Here is a 23,159-nt window from a genome sequence, read left to right on the forward strand (position 1 = left end):
TATATATATATATATATATATATATATATATATATATATATATATATATATATATATATACAGTATATATATATATATATATATATATATATATATATATATATATACTGTATATATATATATATATATGTATATATATATATATATATATATATACTGTATATATATATATATATATGTATATATATATATATATATATATATATACTGTATATATATATATATATATGTATATATATATATATATATATATATATATATATATATATATATATATATATATATATATATATATATATATATATATACTGTATATATATATATATATATATATACAGTGGGGAGAACAAGTATTTGATACACTGCCGATTTTGCAGGTTTTCCTACTTACAAAGCATGTAGAGGTCTGTAATTTTTATCATAGGTACACTTCAACTATGAGAGACGGAATCTAAAACAAAAATCCAGAAAATCACATTGTATGATTTTTAAGTAATTAATTTGCATTTTATTGCATGACATAAGTATTTGATACATCAGAAAAGCAGAACTTAATATTTGGTACAGAAACCTTTGTTTGCAATTACAGAGATCATACGTTTCCTGTAGTTCTTGACTAGGTTTGCACACACTGCAGCAGGGATTTTGGCCCACTCCTCCCTACAGATCTTCTCCAGATCCTTCAGGTTTCGGGGCTGTCGCTGGGCAATACGGACTTTCAGCTCCCTCCAAAGATTTTCTATTGGGTTCAGGTCTGGAGACTGGCTAGGCCACTCCAGGACCTTGAGATGCTTCTTACGGAGCCACTCCTTAGTTGCCATGGCTGTGTGCTTCGTGTCGTTGTCATGCTGGAAGACCCAGCCACGACCCATCTTCAATGCTCTTACTGAGGGAAGGAGGTTGTTGGCCAAGATCTCGCGATACATGGCCCCATCCATCCTCCCCTCAATACGGTGCAGTCGTCCTGTCCCCTTTGCAGAAAAGCATCCCCAAAGAATGATGTTTCCACCTCCATGCTTCACGGTTGGGATGGTGTTCTTGGGGTTGTACTCATCCTTCTTCTTCCTCCAAACACGGCGAGTGGAGTTAGACCAAAAAGCTCTATTTTTGTCTCATCAGACCACATGACCTTCTCCCATTCCTCCTCTGGATCATCCAGATGGTCATTGGCAAACTTCAGACAGGCCTGGACATGCACTGGCTTAAGCAGGGGGACCTTGCGTGCGCTGCAGGATTTTAATCCATGACGGCGTAGTGTGTTACTAATGGTTTTCTTTGAGACTGTGGTCCCAGCTCTCTTCAGGTCATTGACCAGGTCCTGCCGTGTAGTTCTGGGCTGATCCCTCACCTTCCTCATGATCATTGATGCCCCACGAGGTGAAATCTTGCATGGAGCCCCAGACCGAGGGTGATTGACCGTCATCTTGAACTTCTTCCATTTTCTAATAATTGCGCCAACAGTTGTTTCCTTCTCACCAAGCTGCTTGCCTATTGTCCTGTAGCCCATCCCAGCCTTGTGCAGGTCTACAATTTTATCCCTGATGTCCTTACACAGCTCTCTGGTCTTGGCCATTGTGGAGAGGTTGGAATCTGTTTGATTGTGTGTGGACAGGTGTCTTTTATACAGGTAACGAGTTCAAACAGGTGCAGTTAATACAGGTAATGAGTGGAGAACAGGAGGGCTTCTTAAAGAAAAACTAACAGGTCTGTGAGAGCCGGAATTCTTACTGGTTGGTAGGTGATCAAATACTTATGTCATGCAATAAAATGCAAATTAATTATTTAAAAATCATACAATGTGATTTTCTGGATTTTTGTTTTAGATTCCGTCTCTCACAGTTGAAGTGTACCTATGATAAAAATTACAGACCTCTACATGCTTTGTAAGTAGGAAAACCTGCAAAATTGGCAGTGTATCAAATACTTGTTCTCCCCACTGTATATATATATATATAAATATATATATAACACACACACACACGTACAAATGTGAAAGTATTGAACAGGGACAGAAGTTACCTTTACAATTTCTTGAGCAATTTGCCTCGTCTTGTTTATATCCAGTGTGTTTTTGGTGTCTCGAACGACAGAGTATAGTGTCCTCCCTTTACAGAAACTAGAGAAACACTTGAATTAACAAATGGAACTAAACAAATAAACAACAGCTATGGTTGACTGAATATAACAAAAGGATAAGTTATTATTCTAGATGCGATTTAGCCCCTCCTACCTGGTGATGATGGCAAGGTGGGGAGGGGCCATGCATGCCCCCATGAAGAGGACCACGTTCTCATGACGGGTCTGTCTGTAGTTCATCACCTCCTTCTTAAACAGCTTCAGGTGGTCCTGGTTGTTCCCATCTATCTCCAGCAGCCTGATGGCCACCTCTCCATGCCAACGGCCCTTATGCACCTTGCCCCAACGGCCCTGGAGTGAGTGATTTAATGACAGTTTGAGAAACAGACTTTAGATGGGTTTAAAACTGAAAACACTGATAGTTTGATGCAAATATAGCTCATTCTATATTTTAGATCACCTTCCCAATGAGCTCTCCCAGGTCCAGCTGTTCGAAGGGGATGTCCCACTCCTGCAAGTAGACACTGGTCTGGCTGGCCTTACGGGAGATGGGACCTTTCCAGCGACCTCCCCTTGAGTTGGGCAGGTCATCCAACTCATCACCATCACACTCACCATCCGAACCCCCATTCATCTCACTCCCACCCCCATCTTCATCATCATCATCTTCCTCCTCCTCATCTTCTTCCTCCACTACTGGGTCTGGGTCGATCTCAGGTTCAACCACCTCCTCATCCTCCTCTTCCTCCTGTAGGACATTCATGCATGTTGGGTTTTGGGCATGTGTCTGCATGTGTCACAGTTACTTCGCACGCACATACTCAGTTTTTACCTCTCCGTCCTCATCCTCGGCCAGTTCAGAGTGTATGTCATCTGCTGGTTCAGTCTCACTGTTGAGACAGGGTAAACCACAGTCACAATGTCAGAGTATGCCGAGTATTGTACCATTAAAACACTATTGATAAATTAAATAGACAGGCAAGCCTTACACTGTGTCATGGAGGGCTTCAGAGTGCAACGTAGAAGAACTGGACACATCTGGGAGAAAAAATACAAATGTTCAGTATGTAATAAAAATAATGTGGCTTTTTGCTTGTAAAGACAAAATTGCGTCCCTCGTGTAGTTCCTTTGCCCACTTATATTGTCGCTTTGCCATAGCAATGTGTTGACAACATCCACCATAACGAGACATGCAATTCCCAAACTCCCCAGCAGGTGGCACAGAGACCCATCTCCACATGAGACAATGCAGTCTAAATATCACACAACACATTATTCTAAAACATTCACAAATGCACAACTTTGTCATGTAATTCACTAAGCCTGTGAGTACATGCAGGAGATAGAGAGAATTGACAAGGCTGGGGACGTGGGCAGGTGTGAGCGCAGCACAACAGTCTGTCTGGGACCGTACTGTAAACTCACCAGGGAAGATAAACTGCTGTCTATGCTGAAAGTAGCAGGCAGCTTAGGGAAAAGACAGGGAAGAACCAACAAGCATGGAGTGGAGAGAGAGACTCTGGGTTAGAGTAGCCGTTAAAATAACCCCAGTCACTCCCACCCCCCTGAGGAGTGGTATTAATGCAGAGAGGGAGAGAGAGGGAGGACGACCACTGCTGCCCGGCCATTACATTCCACGTTTAACGTTCAACATTCGCTAAACAGGAAATGTGACTCAGGGAGACCTTCTGTGTAATCAAGAACACAATGCAAGCATGCGCTTTGATAGTGGGAGTATGCTGGCTTATTTTTGTGCAGTGGACATGCTTGTGTGGTTAAGTGTATATTAATTTGTGTGTTTGCATGTGTGTATATTCATTTGTGTGTTTGCATGTGAGAGAGTGTGAGAGAGAGAAAGGGAGACACTCCAGGTGCTTGTGTGTATCTGTTGAGGTGATTGTGTGTATCTGTTGAGGTGATTGTGTGTATCTGTTGAGGTGATTGTGTGTATCTGTTGAGGTGATTGTGTGTATTTGTTGAGGTGATTGTGTGTATTTGTTGAGGTGATTGTGTGTATTTGTTGAGGTGATTGTGTGTATTTGTTGAGGTGATTGTGTGTATATGTTGAGGTGATTGTGGGTATTTGTTGAGGTGATTGTGTGTATATGTTGAGGTGATTGTGTGTATATGTTGAGGTGATTGTGTGTATATGTTGAGGTGATTGTGTGTATATGTTGAGGTGATTGTGTGTATATGTTGAGGTGATTGTGTGTATATGTTGAGGTGATTGTGTGTATATGTTGAGGTGATTGTGTGTATATGTTGAGGTGATTGTGTGTATATGTTGAGGTGATTGTGTGTATATGTTGAGGTGATTGTGTGTATTTGTTGAGGTGATTGTGTGTATTTGTTGAGGTGATTGTGTGTATACGTTGAGGTGATTGTGTGTATATGTTGAGGTGATTGTGTGTGTTTCTGTATTTGCATAGGCGTGTGACTGACGGTCAGGGACCTACCTGGGAAGTGGAAGCGGTTGTCCCGGTGGACCTTGGGTGAGGAGTTGGGGGGCGGGGTAGCACTGGGAGGGTTCTGGAAAGGGGCAGGGGAGGAGGGTGTGGAGGAGGTGGTGGAGGACGGGTTACTGCTGGAGTCCAACTGGTTCAGCGCAGGGGGGTGATCCTGACCGAAGGAGAAGAAATACACACTTGTCTGTTCTAACAGCACCATGCATATCATTATCATCAAAGGTGTGATGTAATATCCAATATCTACCTTTTTGGTGATGGCCTTTGGCAGTGTGCCAAACTGTGGTGTCTCTAATGGCCGGTCTACAGGGTTGTTGATGTCAGACGGCACAGACTCAGTCCTCCGGATTTTGGTGACTGGAAAGAAGAGATTGGGACTATTACACTAATGCTTGTTGAATCAAATGGGTAAACCATGAATCCATGGATGAACATGAGAAGCAAGAAAGGGCTTACTTGGCAGGAAAGAGATTCTGCAGGAGGGAGCTTCTTTAGTACACTTGTTATGGCACTTTAACCTGCAGACATGAAACCACCAATCAGAGAACAGTAGAGAACAACTGATCACCAAAAGAAGATGAAGTTGTATTTTTTTTGCATCGTAGAGACACTCAATCCAACACCAGAACATCTCAGAGACTCCTCCATCTCCTCCTCTCCTTACTCCACTTACCTGCAGTGTTTACACTTCACACCAAACATCATGTTCTTCTGACACACCTGACACGTCTGGGACAGCCACGACTTGGTGGAAAACCTTCACACAGAATCCTCAATTACTTAAACCATCAATCCTTTTTTGCTCTATATACTGTGGATTTAAAGTATATTTGACATTTGTATCATGGTAGTCTCTGGCCTAAAGGTGTATGACATGAGGTAGTTGCCAACCTGTGAGTGACGGCCAGGCCTATGTCTCTCCTCACTGCCTGTGGGGAGCCACGGTGCAACCCCATGTTATCTGGAGAGAGAGAGAGATGTCAAACACTAGTAGTCAAACGAACCTAGACAGAGGAGGATTTGCCTAAACATTAAGTATTAGCACAGATATGGCAATTTATTTATGAAGTTTAGTGGCTACTATCAAAAATGAAATCACTGGTGCTTAGAGAATTGCAAAATGTTGTTACCTTTCCCAAAATTCCCAGGATTTCCAGAAATCCCCGCTGGAAGACTCCTGGAAATTCCCAGAATTTTGCAACCCTAGTGTTGATGTTGCTTATAACTTGCCACACTATGTGCCAATCCAATGAAAAACATTTACTGTTCATTTTACAAGTTAAAACAAATTTGCGTGAGACCTAATGACGTTGGTTTGGTAGGTGAATCTCCTACACATTAATCATTATGGACAAATACACTATGTGCCAAACCAATGAAAAACATTTACTGTTCATTTTACAAGTGAAAACGAATTTGCGTGAGACCTAATGACGTTGGTTTGGTAGGTGAATCTCCTACACATTAATCATTATGGACAAATACACTATGTGCCAAATCAATGAAAAACATTTACTGTTCATTTTACAAGTGAAAACGAATTTGCGTGAGACCTAATGACGTTGGTTTGGTAGGTGACGCTCCTACACATGAATCATTACAGACAGGAAACGGCACGCATGCAACTGCACACACACGACTTTGTGGGAGTGTTAGATTTCTCTCTAAGCTGTCCAATGAATTGGAAGAGTAATGTCATTTCGCTAGAACCAATGGAACAGAAAACGCTCCCTCCCCCACATCACAGCCCTCAGATGGAACAATCCCAGCAATCTACTGACAGAAACACTCTCAGCCAGACTGGGACGGCTACTGTGACCCTACAGCCAGCTACTGGGAAATACATTCGGCTCTTTACAAAGAGCACACATACAAACGGTCTATTTCATCTGAGTAATTCACCATGCATTTACCAATCTATTTCAGTGAAGATTCCTTACATATAGCCTAAACGGGGTAAGTCAAAATGTATTTGTACTCACTCTTGAGGTGAGATGAATGCTCCTCCATCAGTGTAGGGGTGCCAGGTAGGGTGTAGGGGGCGGGGGCAGGGGTGGAAACCCCAGGGGTGCGGGCAGCCCGGTGGGGGGAACGGGAGGGTGAGTCCTCACAGCCATTCCCATTGATCTGAACGTTGAGGAACAACTTATTCTTCTTTGCACACCTGAGGGGAACAAAGAACTCTGGGACGTCAGTACAGTGGCCCACTGCTGCCCTCACACCCTCATATCAACACACAGTCAACACTGGATTACTCAATGACAATCCAAAATGGGCCTCCATACAGATCATCTTTCACCAGAGATAATTATTTAATGGCCATACTGTATGAACAATGTTATGTAAGTGTCAGAGAGGTGAGGCAGACAGGCAGGGAGGGAGGCAGTAGCAGCATGCCTTGGCAGAGAGGAGATACAGCAACACGTATATTGAACATTTGAGTCATTTAGCAGACGTTCTTATCCAGAGTGACTTTTAGAGTTAAGTGCCTTGCTCAAGGACACAGACACATTTTTCACCTTGTTGACTCGGGATTCGAACCAGCAACCTTTCAGTTACTGGCCCAATACTCTAACCACTAGGCTACCTGCTGCCATTTGGAGGACAATACAATTAAATAAATAAAAACAGGCACAGGGAAGACTGAGCCACACCGTCCACCACAGGGGAGTAGAGCTTAGCAGAGCACAGGACAAAGGGCTTTGCGTCCTCTTCCTGGTCAGGAATAAAGAGGGCTGATCCAGAAGCACCTGCCCACCTGCTTTCTCTGGGCTCCACACAGTGGAGAAGGCCACGTCTGTCTGTAACTCCCTATGCCTCCGCTCACACTCATCAGTGTCCTCACAGGCTAGGTCTGGGGTCATAGGGTATACTTCTATATACATGTACATAATGTATGTATCATTAAGCTGTAGTATCAGTCCTGTTTAAATACTTCTGTCTAGTCAGGTTTCATTATGGCTGAGCTTTCCATCACTAATGCAACATCATTACAAACAGGATATTACTGATATGCGTTAGTAAACTCAGGAAAAAAAAGAAATGGCAGGACCCTTTTTCAGGACCCTGTCTTTCAAAGATAATTTGTAAAAATCCAAATAACTTCAAAGACCTTCATTGTAAAGGGTTTAAACAATGTTTCCCATGCTTGTTCAATGAACCATAAACAATTAATGAACATGCACCATGGGAACGGTCGTTAAGACACTAACAGCTTACAGACGGTAGGCAATTAAGGTCACAGCTATGAAAACTTAGGACACTAAAGAGGCCTTTCTACTCACTCTGAAAAACACCAAAAGTAAGATGCCCAGGGTCCCTGCTCGTCTGCGTTAACGTGTCTTAGGCATGCTGCAAGGAGGCATGAGGACTGCAGATATGGCCAGGGCAATAAATTGCAATGTCCGTACTGTGAGATGCCTAAGACAGCCCTACAGGGAGACAGGATGGACAGCTGATCGTCCTCGCAGTGGCAGACCACGTGTAATAAAAACCTGCACAGGATCAGTACATCCAAACATCACACCTGCGGGACAGGTACAGGATGGCAACAACAACTGCCCGAGTTACAACAGGAACGCACAATCCCTCCATCAGTGCTCAGACTGTCCGCAAAAGGCTGAGAGAGGCTGGACTGAGGGCTTGTAGGCCTTTTGTAAGGCAGGTCCTCACCAGACATCACCGGCAACAACGTCGCCTATGGGCACAAACCCACCGTCGCTGGACCAGACAGGACTGGCAAAAAGTGCTCTTCACTGACGAGTCGCAGTTTTGTCTCACCAGGGGTGATCGTCGGATTCGCGTTTATTGTCGAAGGACAATCGGTTAGACCGAGGCCTGTACTCTGGAGCGGGATCGATTTGGAGGTGGAGGGTCCATCATGATCTGGGGCGGTGTGTCACAGCATCATCGGACTGAGCTTGTTTTCATTGTAGGCAATCTCAACGCTGTGCGTTACAGGGAACACATCCTCCTCCCTCATTGTTCTGCCATGGCCAGCGAAGAGCCCAGATCTCAATCCCATTGAGCACGTCTGGGACCTGTTGGATCAGAGGGTGAGGGCTAGGGCCATTCCCCCCAGAAATGTCCGGGAACTTGCAGGTGCCTTGGTGGAAGAGTATGGTAACATCTCACAGCAAAAACTGGCAAATCTGGTGCAGTCCATGAGGAGGAGATGCACTACAGTACTGAATGCAGCTGGTGGCCACACCAGATACTGACTGTTATGAACCCCCCTTTGTTCAGGGACACATTATTCAATTTCTGTTAGTCACATATCTGTGGAACTTGTTCAGTTTATGTCTCAGTTGCTGAATCTTGTTATGTTCATACATGTATTTACACATGTTAAGTTTGCTGACAAACGCAGTTGACAGTGAGAGGACGTTTCTTTTTTTGCTGAGTTTATGTGTGTTTAATAGGTAAACTCATCTAGTACCCCCTTTGCTTCCAGAACAGCCTGAATTACTTCGGGACATTCGGACATTCGGAAATGTCGGAAATGTTCCAGTTATTGCAGATTGGACGGCGGTACATTCAATCTGCCAACAGCCCGTTCCATCTCATCCCAAAGAGGCTGGGGACTGCGCAGGCTACTCAAGTAAACTGAACTTGCTGTCATGTTTCAGGCAATGTTTTTACACTCCTCAATTGTCCAGTGTTGGTGATCGCGTGCCCTCTGGAGCCACTTCTTGTTTTGAGCTGATAGGAGTGGAACCCGGTATGGTCATCTGCTGCAATATCCCATCCGTGACAAGGATTGACAAGTTATGAGTTCCGAGATGCCGTTCTGTACACCACTGTTGTACTGCGCCATTATTTGTCTTTTTGTGGCCCACCTATTAGCTTGCTTCCAGAACAGCAGGATTCTTGCCATTCTCCTTCGACCTCACACATCAACAAGCTGTTTTGGCACACAGGACTGCCGCTGACTGGATGTTTGTTTGTTTGTCCACCATTCTCGGTGAACACTAGACACTGTCTTGCATGAAAAGCCCAGGAGGGCGGCTGTTTCTGAGATGCTGGATCCGGCGTGCCTGGCATCGACGATCATACCACGCTCAAAGTCGCTTAGGTCACTCGTTTTGCCCATTCTAATGATCAATCAAACAGTAACTGAATGTCTCGATGCCTGTCTGCCTGCTTTATATAGCAAGCTACGGCCACGCTTTCGTGAAGGGGGTGGTGTACTTAATAACCTGTATGTGTGTGTCTTGCCCTGCTTTGAGAATCAGGCCATAGAAAAGCTTCCTGTTTTGGCATTACTCATCATCTCTGGGAATCTGTGGGGATTAGCTCTGGCCGTATACACATTAAGGCAGCAGCAGGCAGGATATGGTGTGTGTGTGTGTGAGTACAAGTGTGTGTGAAAAGCCCTGCCCTTAAACATCCAGTTGTAACATCATAATAGGGTGGAGGTGTGTCCTATATTCAACACTGTTCCAAGATTTTGAGCAGTGTGGAAAACTGCCCAGACACTGGTCACGATGACCTCACACACGCAAGCAAATTAACTTTTTAGAAATCTCTCGACAAGGGGACCACCATGATTACTCTAGGTCATAAAGGACTGGAAGTCACACACAAAGCCTAGGGCACGGGAACAAGAAGTGACCTACTTGTTGGTTGGCGGCTCCTCGATGCGGTTCCCCAGCTGGGACTCGTGGCTCTTGCTGCGGGTCAGGGTGATGTTGGGCAGAAGGTGCAGCACCTTGCGGGAGGGGGGCGGCGGGGTGCAGGGGGGCTTCAGCCTGTGGCGTCTCTTGGAGGGCGGGGTGAGGGGCGGGGTGGAGTTGTGCCCGTGGAGTCGCCCCTGTCGGGCGGCAGAGAGGGGGAAGGGGTCTGTGAGGGGGCTGTCAGCGTAAACGTACGCCCCGTGGGCCTCGGGACCAGGCATTGTAGACACGGAGAAGGACCGGGGATGGGCACAGGCGGTGCAGGGGGTGGAGGGAGTGGATGGGGTGGTGGGGGGCCGAGCAAGAGGAGAGGGGCTGTGGGGGCGCATTGGACCCCCCATCCCTCCCAAAAGCTGGTCGGGAGGCAGCAGCAGAGAGCCACTTTCTCGCCGGGTGGGCTCAGAGAACCAGGGCCCCCCATCCTCTCTTAGCTCTCCATCTATAGGGGAGACACAGAAAAGGGTTATAGACCTGTTAGTCATACTAGCACATTCCACCCCACAACCCCTTAACCTAGTGTATTTTGTCCTACAACATAACCTTACCCTGGGTGGCAGCCTGCTGCTGCTGGCAGGGCTAATAGAGCAGAACCAGCCTGGCGCTGAGACTAACAGTCAGTAAACCTCCACAGAGACAGGTCAGATCAGGCAGATTCTCCAAGGGACGGACAGACAGAGACAGCCTACCAGCCAGACAGACACCCACCTGATTCAGTGGCACTCTTCAGGCAGGAGAGGGCAGCGCTGAGCCTGGAACACTCCTCTAAACTGGAGCCCAGTCTCCTCATGGTCTCCCGCACGTGAGAACCTGGCATCTGCAGCAAGGCATCCAAGGACAGCTTCACCGGCACCGCCTGGCGAGAGGAGCAGAGAGAGACAAGGTCAGGAGGAGGTGAGTGATCAGTACCACCACACACTATCCAGTCGGACCTCTCCATACAGTACAACGTGATAGAGCACGGATAAATACAACATAACCACGGATAATTTTTTTAATAAAAGAAAAGATTTATACCCCTTTCTCTCCCCAATTTCGTGGTATCCAATTGGTACTTACAGTCTTGTCTCAACCCAGAATCTCTGCAAGTCCCGTACGGAGTCGGGAGAGGCAAAGGTCAGGAGAGGCGAAGCCGAACTGCTTCTTGACACAGTGCCCACTATACCCGAAAGCCAGCCGCACCAATGTGTCAGAGGAAACAACGTACACCTGGCGACCGTGTCAGCGTGCACTGCACCCCGCCACAGGAGTCGCTAGTGCGCGATGGGACAAGGACATCCCTGCCGCTGGGCCAATTGTGTGGCGCCCCATGGGTCTCCCGGTCTCGGCCGTCTGCGACAGATCCTGGACTAGAACCCAGAATCTCTAGTGGCACAGCTAGCACTGCGATGCAGTGCCTTAGATCACTGCGCCACTCGGGAGGCAGACGTATACATCTTACACTAGTATGCTAGTATCCAACTCGCCTATGCTAGACACAAAAGGTGATCGTTGTTCATTCTCATCAACCAGAACCAGCCAGCACAGACAGACATCTATCTCCAGATATATCCACAGAGCAGGACAGGACAGGCCAGAACAGGAGCTGAGACCAGCAAGTACAGACTGACTGACTGACTGGCCAAAGCCCCCTGGGTCCTTCCACCTAGAGGAGAACAAAGAAACTCGGAACAATGAGGGTCTTCGAACAAATGCTCCATCTTCTGGCTAGAAATAGAGATTTGATTCCATTAGTAGGTGGTGGCACAGCAGCGTGACTGTGTTTGTGTCGCAAACAGTACACACCATCCCTTCCCAGTAGTTTCTTTGTGCATCACTCACAGTCTACTTGTGTGCACTCAAATCCACCACACAAATGAGAAATGAATGCAAAATGGTGAGAAAATGTATTCCATGGTCAATAGAACATAACTATTGTGGCAATAGTTTTGGAATTGAAATTATTCGCAAGCCTGCGAGTTGTTGCCTGTATTGGTTTAGGACTTTCAGTCACCTTCTTGAAGTGTGTCATTCTAACATTGTGTACCTGGATATACATTACGCTGTCTAACAACATGAGTTGTTATGCCCGTACTTCAGACATACCTTTGTCCTCTCATCTATGGGTTGACTACCCTATATTACAGCCTATTTTACCAGCCACTCCCGACTCCCCGAACCACCCTATGTCTCACAGGTGAGCTGTAACCAATAACTATGTCCTCAGGACAAGCTGTGAGCATGTGCACAAACACCACCAACACAGTTAGGTGCAACCAGGAGACATGACAATGAGAAGAGATTCACTAAACAGCCGGGTCTAGTGCTTCAGGCTGGATCACCACTGGCACAAACCATCAGGAAACCTTCATCTAAACAAACAAACCCAACACTCTGCAGGCTGCCCAACACAGTCCTGGGATTAGACATGCGCAGTCAAAACCCAAACAGCTGTGTGAAATGACAATGTCCAATGAGCAAAAAACAGTGGCACACCGCCAAAAATTGGACGCTTTAAGATGGCATGAACGTCATAACAGCAGGAAAAGCCATGTTGTTTCTGTACCATTTTAGTTTAAAAAAAAATCTGCCTCCAGAAAACATTTTTTTTTACAACCGGATAGAACACGTTTGATTTAAAATATACTTACAGAATTATTGAGCTGTAGCTTTGTTTACATACCATGTGGAAGAGTTAACATGATGAAGAGATCTACTCATTCCAGCGAGAGGAATCCACTACTTCCACAACCCTCAAGTCATACACCACCAATAACCCCACTATCCAGCCATCTCTCCCTCCCCCCTCGCCAAGCCATTGGCTCGTCCTTCCCTGCCCCTCCCTTCCTCCTCTCCCTCCCCCCTCTCCCTCCCTCTTAGCCAAGCCATTGGCTCGTCCTTCCCTGTCCCTCCTCTCCCTCCCCCTCTCCCTCCCTCTTAGCCAAGCCATTGGCTCGTCCTTCCCTGCCCCTCCCTTCCTCCTCTCCCTCCCCCCTCTCCCTCCCTCTTAGCCAAGCCATTGGCTCGTCCTTCCCTGCCCCTCCCTTCCTCCTTTCCCTCCCTCTTAGCCAAGCCATTGGCTCGCGCTTCCCTGCCCTCCCCTCCTCCTCTCCCTCCCCCCTCTCCCTCCCTCTTAGCCAAGCCATTGGCTCGTCCTTCCCTGCCCCTCCCTTCCTCCTCTCCCTCCCCCCTCTCCCTGCCCCCTCCAGTACAGGTCTAGGCACACAGCTCAGTCAGTCTGTGAGGTAGCCAGAGACACAGAGAGAAGAGGGGATACTGAGGACCTGGCTGGGTTGGGGTAAGTGTGTGAGTATGACTACAATGGGCTACAGTCCGCCTTCTCCCCATAAAGTGCTGATGTCAGCCTGGCTACTCCAGGGTCTGTGACTCACTGGCCAGGTCTAACCCTCAAGTTCAATACAGGTGTGATCACAGAGTCAGGAGGAGCCCCTGCTGGCCTGAAGCACATTGTGTGGATGGGAATGAACCCTGTAACCTTACAGAGCTAAAACCATTGTCTCACCAGCCTCAACAAGCTAAGAAGATATTTCTGGAAATACTGTATCTAAGACAAGAAAATACTCATTTTCTATGTAACAAAAAGCATTTTCAGTTTCTCGGATATGTTCGGTCTGGGTTACATTCACGTGTAGAAGCAGGCTCATCCAGTTGGATGGCTTCCAGGAGCGCTGTCACAATGAGGCTTTTGGCATTACTTTCAATTAAGACCATAAGATACACACAGACCTGCAAGAGGCTCCCAACTTGATTTCCACAGATTTGGCTGGTTATGTAACATTATGTAAGCCTTGCTTGTTAGGCTAGTGGCCAATCTTCAAAAAGGGCTTTAGCTTTTGAGATACTCCTACCTGTTGTAAAACAAGTGCAACCATGCTTTTCCAGATCTCTAAGGTCTTCCATATAATAAATGGATGGTCGTATAAAAATATTTTACTGCAAAAGTGGTTAAATTGGGGGTGGGGGTGGGGGGGGGGGGGGTTACATAGGCTCATGTAACAGAATATTGCTAGCTCTGATATTGCTCAAATTTGGAATACAAGAAGTCAATTGTCTGCCCTACATACACAAACAAACAGCATTAGAATATCTTACATTTTAGTCATTTAGACCTGTAAACACACAGATACAATAGGCAGAAATATCAACTGTTAATATTTATGACTCCTGTAAATGTACATTTTTGGTAGTTGTTCAATAGATCACTTTAAGTCAAATTTGTTCTCATTCAGTGCTGTATGGTCTAGCCTGACAAAAATGCATACTGTTACCCATGATTTTTTATGTAGTGGCTATAGAGCCTCACAGTGGAGGTGTCATAATACCCATAAAATCTAGTGTGCAAACAGGGAAATGGTTCCAATCGTTTTTACTCCATTCATTTTTCCCATACGGAATTTTAGAAACACTTAAGTATAGACTTACCCTGGCGTGAAGTTTTGATAACCATAAAAACCTCTCTCGCACAAGGTGACCATTGGATTGTTCCGGTGCACTTTTATCCTGTTTGGATTGAGCTGGCACATTGCTTCTTCCAGACAATCATGTCCACCATCCTGCCTGTCTGCCCAGGGGTTTCTGTGTATTTTGACTGGGCGATGGTGAATGCAACCACACAAGTGCATAAGGCAGGAGTTCATTATAATGAACCAACACAACCTGACACTCATTTACAATAAATGCTATCAACTTACAGGGCGTGCATTGTCCTCATATGTACACATTTGGCTACCAACCATGGCTGGCCAGCCCATGTGACACCTGAACTGGACTTATGTGAAGAATGAGCTTTCATACTGAGGTGACTCATGCATTGGTCTGGGAAACTGCAGCAATCACAACATCCCTATATGGACATTTATGGCAAACAAGAGGCACCTTAGGATGGTAAAACTTGAAGTATGCTTGGGGTCATTGTCCATTTGGAAGACCCATTTGCGACCAAGCTTTAACTTCTTGACTGATGTCTTGAGATTCAATATATCCACATCATTTTCCTCCTCATGATGCCATCTATTTTGTGAAGTGCACCAGTCCCTCCTGCAGCAAAGCCGCCCCACAACATCATGCTGCCACCCAGCGCTTTACGGTTGGGATTGTGTTCTTCGACTTGCAAGCGTCCCCCTTTTTCCCCCAAACATAATGATGGTCATTATGGCCAAACAGTTCTACTTTTGTTTCATCAGACCAGAGAACATTTCTCCAAAAAGTACGATCTTTGTCTCCATGTGCAGTTGCAAACCGTAGTCTGGCTTTTTTATGGCGGTTTGGAGCAGTGGCTTCTTCCTTGTTGAGCGGACTTTCAGGTTATGTCGATATAGGACTCGTTTTACTGTGGAAAATTATACTTTTGTACCCGTTTCCTCCAGCATCTTCACAAGGTCCTTTGCTGCTGTTGTTCTGGGATTGATTTGCACTTTTCACACCAAAGTACGTTCATCTCCTGAGCGGTATGACGTCTGCGTGGTCCCATGGTGTTTATACTTGCGTACTACTGTTTGTACAGATGAACGTAGTACCTACAGGCATTTGGAAATTGCTCCCAAGGATGAACCAGACTTGGAGGTCTACAATTATTTTTCTGAGGTCTTGGCTGATTTCTTTTGATTTTCCCATGTCAAGCAAAGAGGCACTGAGTTTGAAGGTAGGCCTTGAAATGCATCCACAGGTACAGCTTCAATTGACTCAAATGATGTAAATTAGCCTATCAGAAGCTTCTAAAGCCATGACATCATTTTCTGTAATTTCCAAGCTGTTTTAAGGCACAGTCAACTTAGTGTATGTAAACTTCTGACCCACTGGAATTGTGATACAGTGTATTATAAGTGAAATAATCTGTCTATAAACAATTGTTGGAAGAATTACTTGTGTCATGCACAAAGTAGATGTCCTAACTGACTTGCCAAAACTATAGTGTGTTAACAAGACATTTGTGAAGTTTTATTGACTCCAACCTAAGTGGATGTAAACTTCCGACTTCAACTGTATATGTGTGGAGCTGTGCTACATCCCTCACAACCAACACTTCTTAGTCATAGCCTATGACCTAGCTACATTCTAACTAACATCTCAGTAACCCGAGGTCACCCTCACAGGTTCTGTCACTCTCCACATCTCCTGCTGGGCCTGCCCCAGTCCGTAATCAATGCCAACCACCCACGGCCAAATGTATTACGGTTGCTTTCCTGTAACTTGGTTACGCTACTGTGTCCTTGTGTCGTGAACAGTAGTGTAAAGTACTTCAGTAAAAATACTTTGAAGCACTACTTAGTTTTTTTCAGTATATCTACTTTACTATTTATATTTTTGACAACTTTTACTTCACTATATTCCTAAAGAAATGAATGTACTTTTTACTCCATATATTTTCCCTGACACCCAAAAGTACTCATTATATTTTGAATGCTTAGCAGGACAGGAAAATGGTCCAATTCATGCACTTATCAAGAGAACAAACCCGGGTCATCCCTTCTGTCTCTGATCTGGCGGACTCACTAAACACAAATGCTTTGTTTGTAAATGATATCGGAGTGTTGGAGTGTGCCCCTGGCTACCCGTAAATAAATAAAAAACACACAAATTGTGCTGTCTGGTTTGCTTAATATAAGGAATTTGCAATGATTTATGCTTTTACTTTTTAAGTATATTTAAAACCAAATACTTTTACTCAAGTAATATTTTACTGGGTGACTTTCACTTTACCTGAGTCATTTTCTATCAAGGCATCTTTACTTTTACTCAAGTATATCAATTGAGTACTTTTTCCACCACGGGTCGTGAAAGGCTTGTTAATATGTTTTGTGGAATTGCCCATAGTTGATATGCTGTAAGTGTGTGAATGAGATTAAAACATGAATACACACATTGAAAAATTTGTTGGCGTCGGCTATTCAAACACAAAAGAGGTATGGCAGTGCCACTCACAGTCCTAGATATATCAAAAGCCTTACGAAACAATTTTAAAGACAGAATAGCACAATCAAAATTAACAAGGGCTACTTATATACAGGTTAATGTGTTTGAGTGTAATCATGTTGGCCTTAATGGATTCAGAATAAAATTGATTCACACCAACAGTCTTTATAGGCATGAGTGTTGTACACAATTCAGAAAAAATGCCTCAGTTGCAAAATTCTTATTGAAAGGTGATTTAACCTCCATCAAATGTTATTATTGCAGCCAAATTTGATTTTGGACACCATATTGGATTTGAGGCAAAATATCATGATAATCTGTGATTGCCCCTCTGACTTAATTGCAAAACTAAAGGCTAAAGATACAAAATCCTTTAAGGAACCTTGGACCCCCCCAAAAAGTAATGTTGATGTCTAAGCCAACTTGTTTTCCTTAGAGCAGATTACAATAGCTACAACATCAAAAATATGTTACTGTATGCATTTCTGTCAGGCAGAACCATACAGCAGAGAATGAGAGCAAATTTGACTTGGAAAGTTGTCTATTGAACAGCTTCCAAAAAGTGAAGTTTGGAATACAAACTTCATATGCTGTGTGTTTACAGGTCTATATTTCCAAAATCGGTTCACAGGGCACTGACAGATCACTCACTGGCCAATGAGTAAAAATAGAGCAATGATGAGAGCTGGGGGGAGTGAGAGCGCGATGGATTAGGGGTGGTGCCGTATCTGGGGTCCATCCAGAGTGTGTGGAATGTGACGGGAGCCTCTCAGCCAAAACAACACTAGTAAGTAGACAACAGAGCACCACTCTCCTCTGACCTGCCCCCTCCAGGCCTGGCCATAGCTAGGCTACAGCCTAGCCTAGCTAGTAGCTTGTATCCAGCCTGGCTGGCTGGGACAGCACATGCCTGAGGGACCTAATGAGAGCTTAGGACATGCAGACACAGAGCAGCAGCCAACAGGGGTCTAGCCTCTCTGTATGGGCTCCTGCAGTGGATTTCAGACTGTTGTATTGGACTGTAAAATGGTGAGTCAAGGTCACACACAGTAGCAGCCTGTTCTCTGAAATGTGTTAAACATTCCTGGTTTGTGGCTTCAAAACTGAGACAAAAAATGCATCATCTGCCATTTGAAATTGCTCTTGGTTACAACAGTATAATTTTTTAGGACACTAAATTGCATGATTTAAGATCCATGAGGCTGCAAACCCACGAGACTTGGATGGCTATATTCCACATTTGCTATCCTTACAAACAATCCTTTCACATGAAGAGTCACATTTAGGCATGTAATTCCCCATACAGCATTCAACCAGCACATTTTATTGCAAGATACTGCTAGAATTGATCAAACCTAAACATTAGTGCTCTATGACAAGGAAGGAATGGGTTTATCAGAGTCTGTCATTACAAAATAAGCCCTGTACACATACTTACATTTGCACCAACACACGCACACACACACACACACACACACACACACACACACACACACACACACACACACACACACACACACACACACACACACACACACACACACACACACACACACACACACACACACACACACACACACACACACACACACACACACACACACTTCTAAAACCTACCTCTATGAGCTCAGGTCTCAGGTTGACGGTCCGCAGCCAGTCCCCCAGCCGTGGGTAGCTGTCCAAGGCCTGAGGCCTCTCTGTCTCCGGCACTTTCTGCTTACACTGCAGCTGCTTACAAATGTACTTCATCAGCTTCACCTGCAGGGGGAAACAGAGAGGAGCACCAACAGAGAAAGGAGGGGCAGGTTAGTGTGATGATTTAGAGCACCCGTTCTGGCCTGCAGGATACCTGCTACTCTTCACTGTGTTGTCAAGTGTGTAGTTTAGTGTGACAGGGAAATATAGGTGAATTGAAAAAAGCCATGAGCCCATTGGACAGTGGAAGCATAACTACAGAAATTATGGTATGCAAAATGTGAATGCACAATCGTTCTTTGCGGAAATAGTACATAGTAAACATTAAATACCAGGGATACATTCATTGAAATGTTAATCATTCCTTTTGCTCTGATTATATGTTGCTGAATTATTCTTTGTGCGTTATACTTCCATAACTATTCCTTGCATATTCAAATCATTGAATAACTGATTAACTAAACAGAAAACCTACCATAGACAGTGTACATATTAACTGGTAAATGAAAGCCAGAATAAGACGGCCACTGACAATGTCAAGTCATGTTTATAGCATGGGCTCTATGCTGGAGATTTAGCAGATGCAAAGCCCCTTGTCAAATATTGGACAAGGACAAAAAAAAAAGAATCCTATAAAACAAACATGGCTGCCCCAGAGACAACGAGGTAGCGTGCTGTTCTCTTTTATGTGTGGACTGTGGTAGAACACTGGGGAGATGAACCAGCACCAGACACACACCATCCTTCTGGTGCTTTCTCCCAGAACATGAGGAGAGGCCAATCTGACACAAATTATCCAATCACGCAGACACATTTATTCATTCTACAACGTGGCATTTCTCCTCCATCCATGTTCCCACACAGGCAGTCAGAAAAGCAGGGCTGTCAAATAGATATAAATAGCTGTTATTATATGGAAGGGAACAGCGAGCTGGCCTTCTCATGAGGGTGTCTGCACCGCTGGCATGACAACCAAGTGTCATTTGAACATTGCAGTGGCTGAAAGCAAGAGAACAGTGACATCACAGTCCTGGGAGACACAAAGTTCACAGTGAGGCTAGCAGACAGCCTCTCAGACATCACATAAAAAATACCCCCCCCCCCCGGGCTTTTGTTTTTCTAGGTGCTAACCCAGGTATCACATTGTTCTTTCATCTGTTTGTCAGGACCATGGGGTCCATCTTTTATATTGAAATATGTAATAGGCTGTTCAAATAATAAACAATAACAAGAAGGACGCTTACATTGCAGAATGTGTGAAAGCACTCCACCATGATCCTCTACAAACAAACAGAGCGCTGGCTACCACATTCATTTTCCAGCTCTGCAGACAGGAAGCTGCAGGCTGGACACAGAGACAGGCAGCTAGCGGTGAGGATCTGCCCCTCACAACCCCCTCCAACTTGCCTATCTCTCTGTCTTTCTACGTCTCTTGCCCCCTTCTCTTTGTCTCTTCTCCTCTCGGTCTCTCTCCTTCTCTCCCTCTCCTTTTCCCTCCCTCTCTGAGAACAGGTGGTGGCAGCACTGTGTTGTGGTGGCTGATGATGACGCAGGGAGCAGTGCATACTGAGGGGAGAGGAGAAAGGATGAGGCCTGTGCTGCTGTCATCAGGGAGGAGGGCTCACCCGCAGAGATCGCCCTTTCACCAGTGCCCAGGGGAGCAGCTCGCTGACGCACAGCACGCCCTGTTACCATGCAGCTGCTGACCATAAAGCCAGTCATCCTTTTCACACACACCTTGCCGCCACGCCCCCAGCCCTCCGCCACCTGTGTCTGCTAATCAGCACTTTAATGACTGAAGCCTCAGTCACTGACATGCCAAGTCCCCCCCCCCCACACACCAAGTGACATGCCCCCTCACCTGATATCAGATGTACTGATATACATCACAACATCACTGCTGTGTACCATCCAAACAGCACACCTGACACTGCTGCCCTGGTGGTGATTGTGCAAATGAACACTGGGATATCAAGTCTTTGTATGGGACATGACAGTGGAAAAAGAAAACAGATGAGGGACGTGTTAAGTTAATGACAAGAGTCTGAACATACAGTGGTCTGTGATTTAGAACTTGTTCAGAGAATTCTAAACTAGAGCATTACCACGACATGAATATAGCAACATTATAAGGACACAGCAGGCTCCACCTCCTGCCCCAGCCTTCCCAGACCACTACCAGATACAGTGGTCCTATGAGTAAATCTCCCAGCACTATGGTATTAGTTTGCACTGGCCTTCTCAACTGAGCGTAGCGCTGGGCTCCAGTATACTGTCTCCTTATCTCCCTTTCCATCTGAGTGTCCATTACAGCAGGCTGCAAGCAGCACCACGCCACACCACCAGGTATCACTCCACTATACCCACCAGTCACCTCTCAGGAGCCGGAGCAACAATGAGCAAAACATGCCTTTTTTTTTTAGCTCATTCACTCACACTCTTGTAGTACACACCGCTCAGAAACATGCTCAGCCACACTATTCGGCGAGAGAAAATGTGGCCTTGGGATGTAAGAGGCAGCTTGGCTCGGCGGCAGCGGTTAACAAAAGCCTCTCCACTGCAGGCGAGAGGAGACAGTAGGGGGGGAAGAGAGAGAGAGAGCGAGCGAGAGAGCGAGAGCATAGAGGAAGAGAGAAAAGGAGAGAGGGCATCTGGATGAGGACCTAAGTAGGCGTCAGGTCAGGTGTGGGTGAGGACGGGGCACATATTAACACCTCACCCCGGGCCAAGGGGCTCTCCATAGACCACTCCAGCTCATCGGCTGCCAAATGCCAAGCTCTAAATTGTACTGAGTGCATAGATTGCCCTCCTCAATAAGCTCAATTTCCATTCTTCCCCTGGTCGTGTGACTGGGAGAAATAAACACGGCCTATTTGGTATTTTAATGACATGAAAAAGTGTAGTAAAGAGAGTTGACTTGAAGAGAACTTGATATGATCTTTAGAAGCAACGAACTCAGGGACCGCAAAGGGAAAAGAGACAGAAGGCCATATATGAATGGGAAGCAGGATCTTCTTTGTGACTAGACACATTGAAGCCTCAATAGTACCATGACCACTGAAGGTAATAGTATTTTACTGAATCACTTCAAATATAGACTGCCTGACAGGACTGGTTAAAGGGAACCCTATCCTATTCATATATGTTACTATGCCCACTCAACTCTGCATACTGACCCACTGTGTCTGGACTGTGCCCATTGTTTTAGGTGCAAGCATTTGACCTTTGAAGTTAGCCAATTAGAAGAGCTCATGCTGTGGGTTGACAAGAGAGCCAGTAAGCTTCTTCTTCCCGACAACTAGCTCTCTTCATTGTATCTATGGGTCTTCCTTTAGCGGAGAGACCGGATGTAAGCTTTAGTTTTTAAGCTCAATATTACTTTTCCACAGAGCAGGAATGAGACTGCATTATAATGTAGACTTCTGTCAGCACTTCTCTCAGTATAGCTTGAATGGTCATGAAACATGAGGTACAACAGTAGTACAGGAGTGAGTAGGGCGGCAGGTAGCCTAGCAGTTAGAGTGTTGGGCCAGTAACTAAAAAGTTTCTGGTTCGAATACCCGAGTCATACATTTTATTAATGGTTTCCCTTCTTATTGTTCAACTGTGAGTTGCAGAGACAGCAGTCTCATTGTGGAACATGACGTTGTGTAGTTGGGCACCAGAGACACCTGTCACGAGCACCACACATTCACCCACACACAGGTAGATGGGGATCACGCAGGCAGCACAGTGAACAATACACTGGTGCAAGAGTGACGTCATGTTACCTAGCAACCTCACTCCAGAGTCGTCAGCAGCATTTTGTAGAGTGGGATTTTCCCATAGACATGAAACACAGAGGGTCAGACAGTACACATCGACGTGCAATATCCATTAAAATTACACCTCAGACTAGAGACAACTGCAGTTTCATACTATTAGATTTTTAGGTAACATCTGAATGACAGCTCAATTCCCATAGAAAGACAAAAATCTGGAGTAGCGTTGCACCATTCTACAGATATGTGTTCAAATAGGGTTGTATTACTGAGTAACTTAGTGGGATTCAAAATGTACCAGTTAGATTTAGAGACAGATTCTCCAGTCAGTCTTGTGATCAGTTAAGGAGGATGGAACTCATGGACTCAGACTGGAGCCTGGTGGGGGATGAGGTGGTCTGGGGGATGAGGTGGTCTGACTAGCCCCAGATCCCACCTGTTAGTCTGAAAATGGAGATAAACAACACCATGGAAATGCTTTAGTGCCTTGAAGAGATGAGTGACAGCCAATATGAACCAGAGAGCAGCCAGAAAGACACCAGCACACCGGTCTGACACAGGGGACAAAGTCCTACTG

The 23,159-nt window shown here is 45.3% G+C and overlaps 1 protein-coding gene across 5 annotated transcripts in view; it reads right to left on the reverse strand.

The window, feature by feature from the left end:
* The window catches only part of LOC139535717 (kinase suppressor of Ras 1-like), a 37,760-nt gene that overhangs the window by 5,998 nt on the left and 8,603 nt on the right, over positions 1-23,159 (reverse strand). For 3 of the 5 annotated variants that reach the window (XM_071335453.1, XM_071335443.1, XM_071335435.1), the window contains exons 2-16: positions 18,744-18,884; positions 10,923-11,070; positions 10,161-10,656; positions 6,525-6,706; positions 5,434-5,503; positions 5,216-5,299; positions 4,999-5,060; positions 4,790-4,899; positions 4,534-4,696; positions 3,503-3,544; positions 3,066-3,114; positions 2,909-2,966; positions 2,537-2,824; positions 2,231-2,427; positions 2,020-2,116 (exon numbers count right to left, since the gene is read on the reverse strand). In XM_071335453.1, coding sequence (XP_071191554.1) covers positions 2,020-2,116; positions 2,231-2,427; positions 2,537-2,824; positions 2,909-2,966; positions 3,066-3,114; positions 3,503-3,544; positions 4,534-4,696; positions 4,790-4,899; positions 4,999-5,060; positions 5,216-5,299; positions 5,434-5,503; positions 6,525-6,706; positions 10,161-10,656; positions 10,923-11,070; positions 18,744-18,884 — 2,187 coding nt within the window. Of the gene's footprint in view, positions 1-2,019; positions 2,117-2,230; positions 2,428-2,536; positions 2,825-2,908; positions 2,967-3,065; positions 3,115-3,502; positions 3,545-4,533; positions 4,697-4,789; positions 4,900-4,998; positions 5,061-5,215; positions 5,300-5,433; positions 5,504-6,524; positions 6,707-10,160; positions 10,657-10,922; positions 11,071-12,876; positions 12,962-18,743; positions 18,885-23,159 lie in introns of those variants that run through there. The other 2 variants (XM_071335473.1, XM_071335463.1) reach the window with 2 other exon arrangements.

The sequence above is a fragment of the Salvelinus alpinus genome, chromosome 1, assembly GCF_045679555.1.
Source record: "Salvelinus alpinus chromosome 1, SLU_Salpinus.1, whole genome shotgun sequence".
NCBI classification, from domain to species: domain Eukaryota; kingdom Metazoa; phylum Chordata; class Actinopteri; order Salmoniformes; family Salmonidae; genus Salvelinus; species Salvelinus alpinus.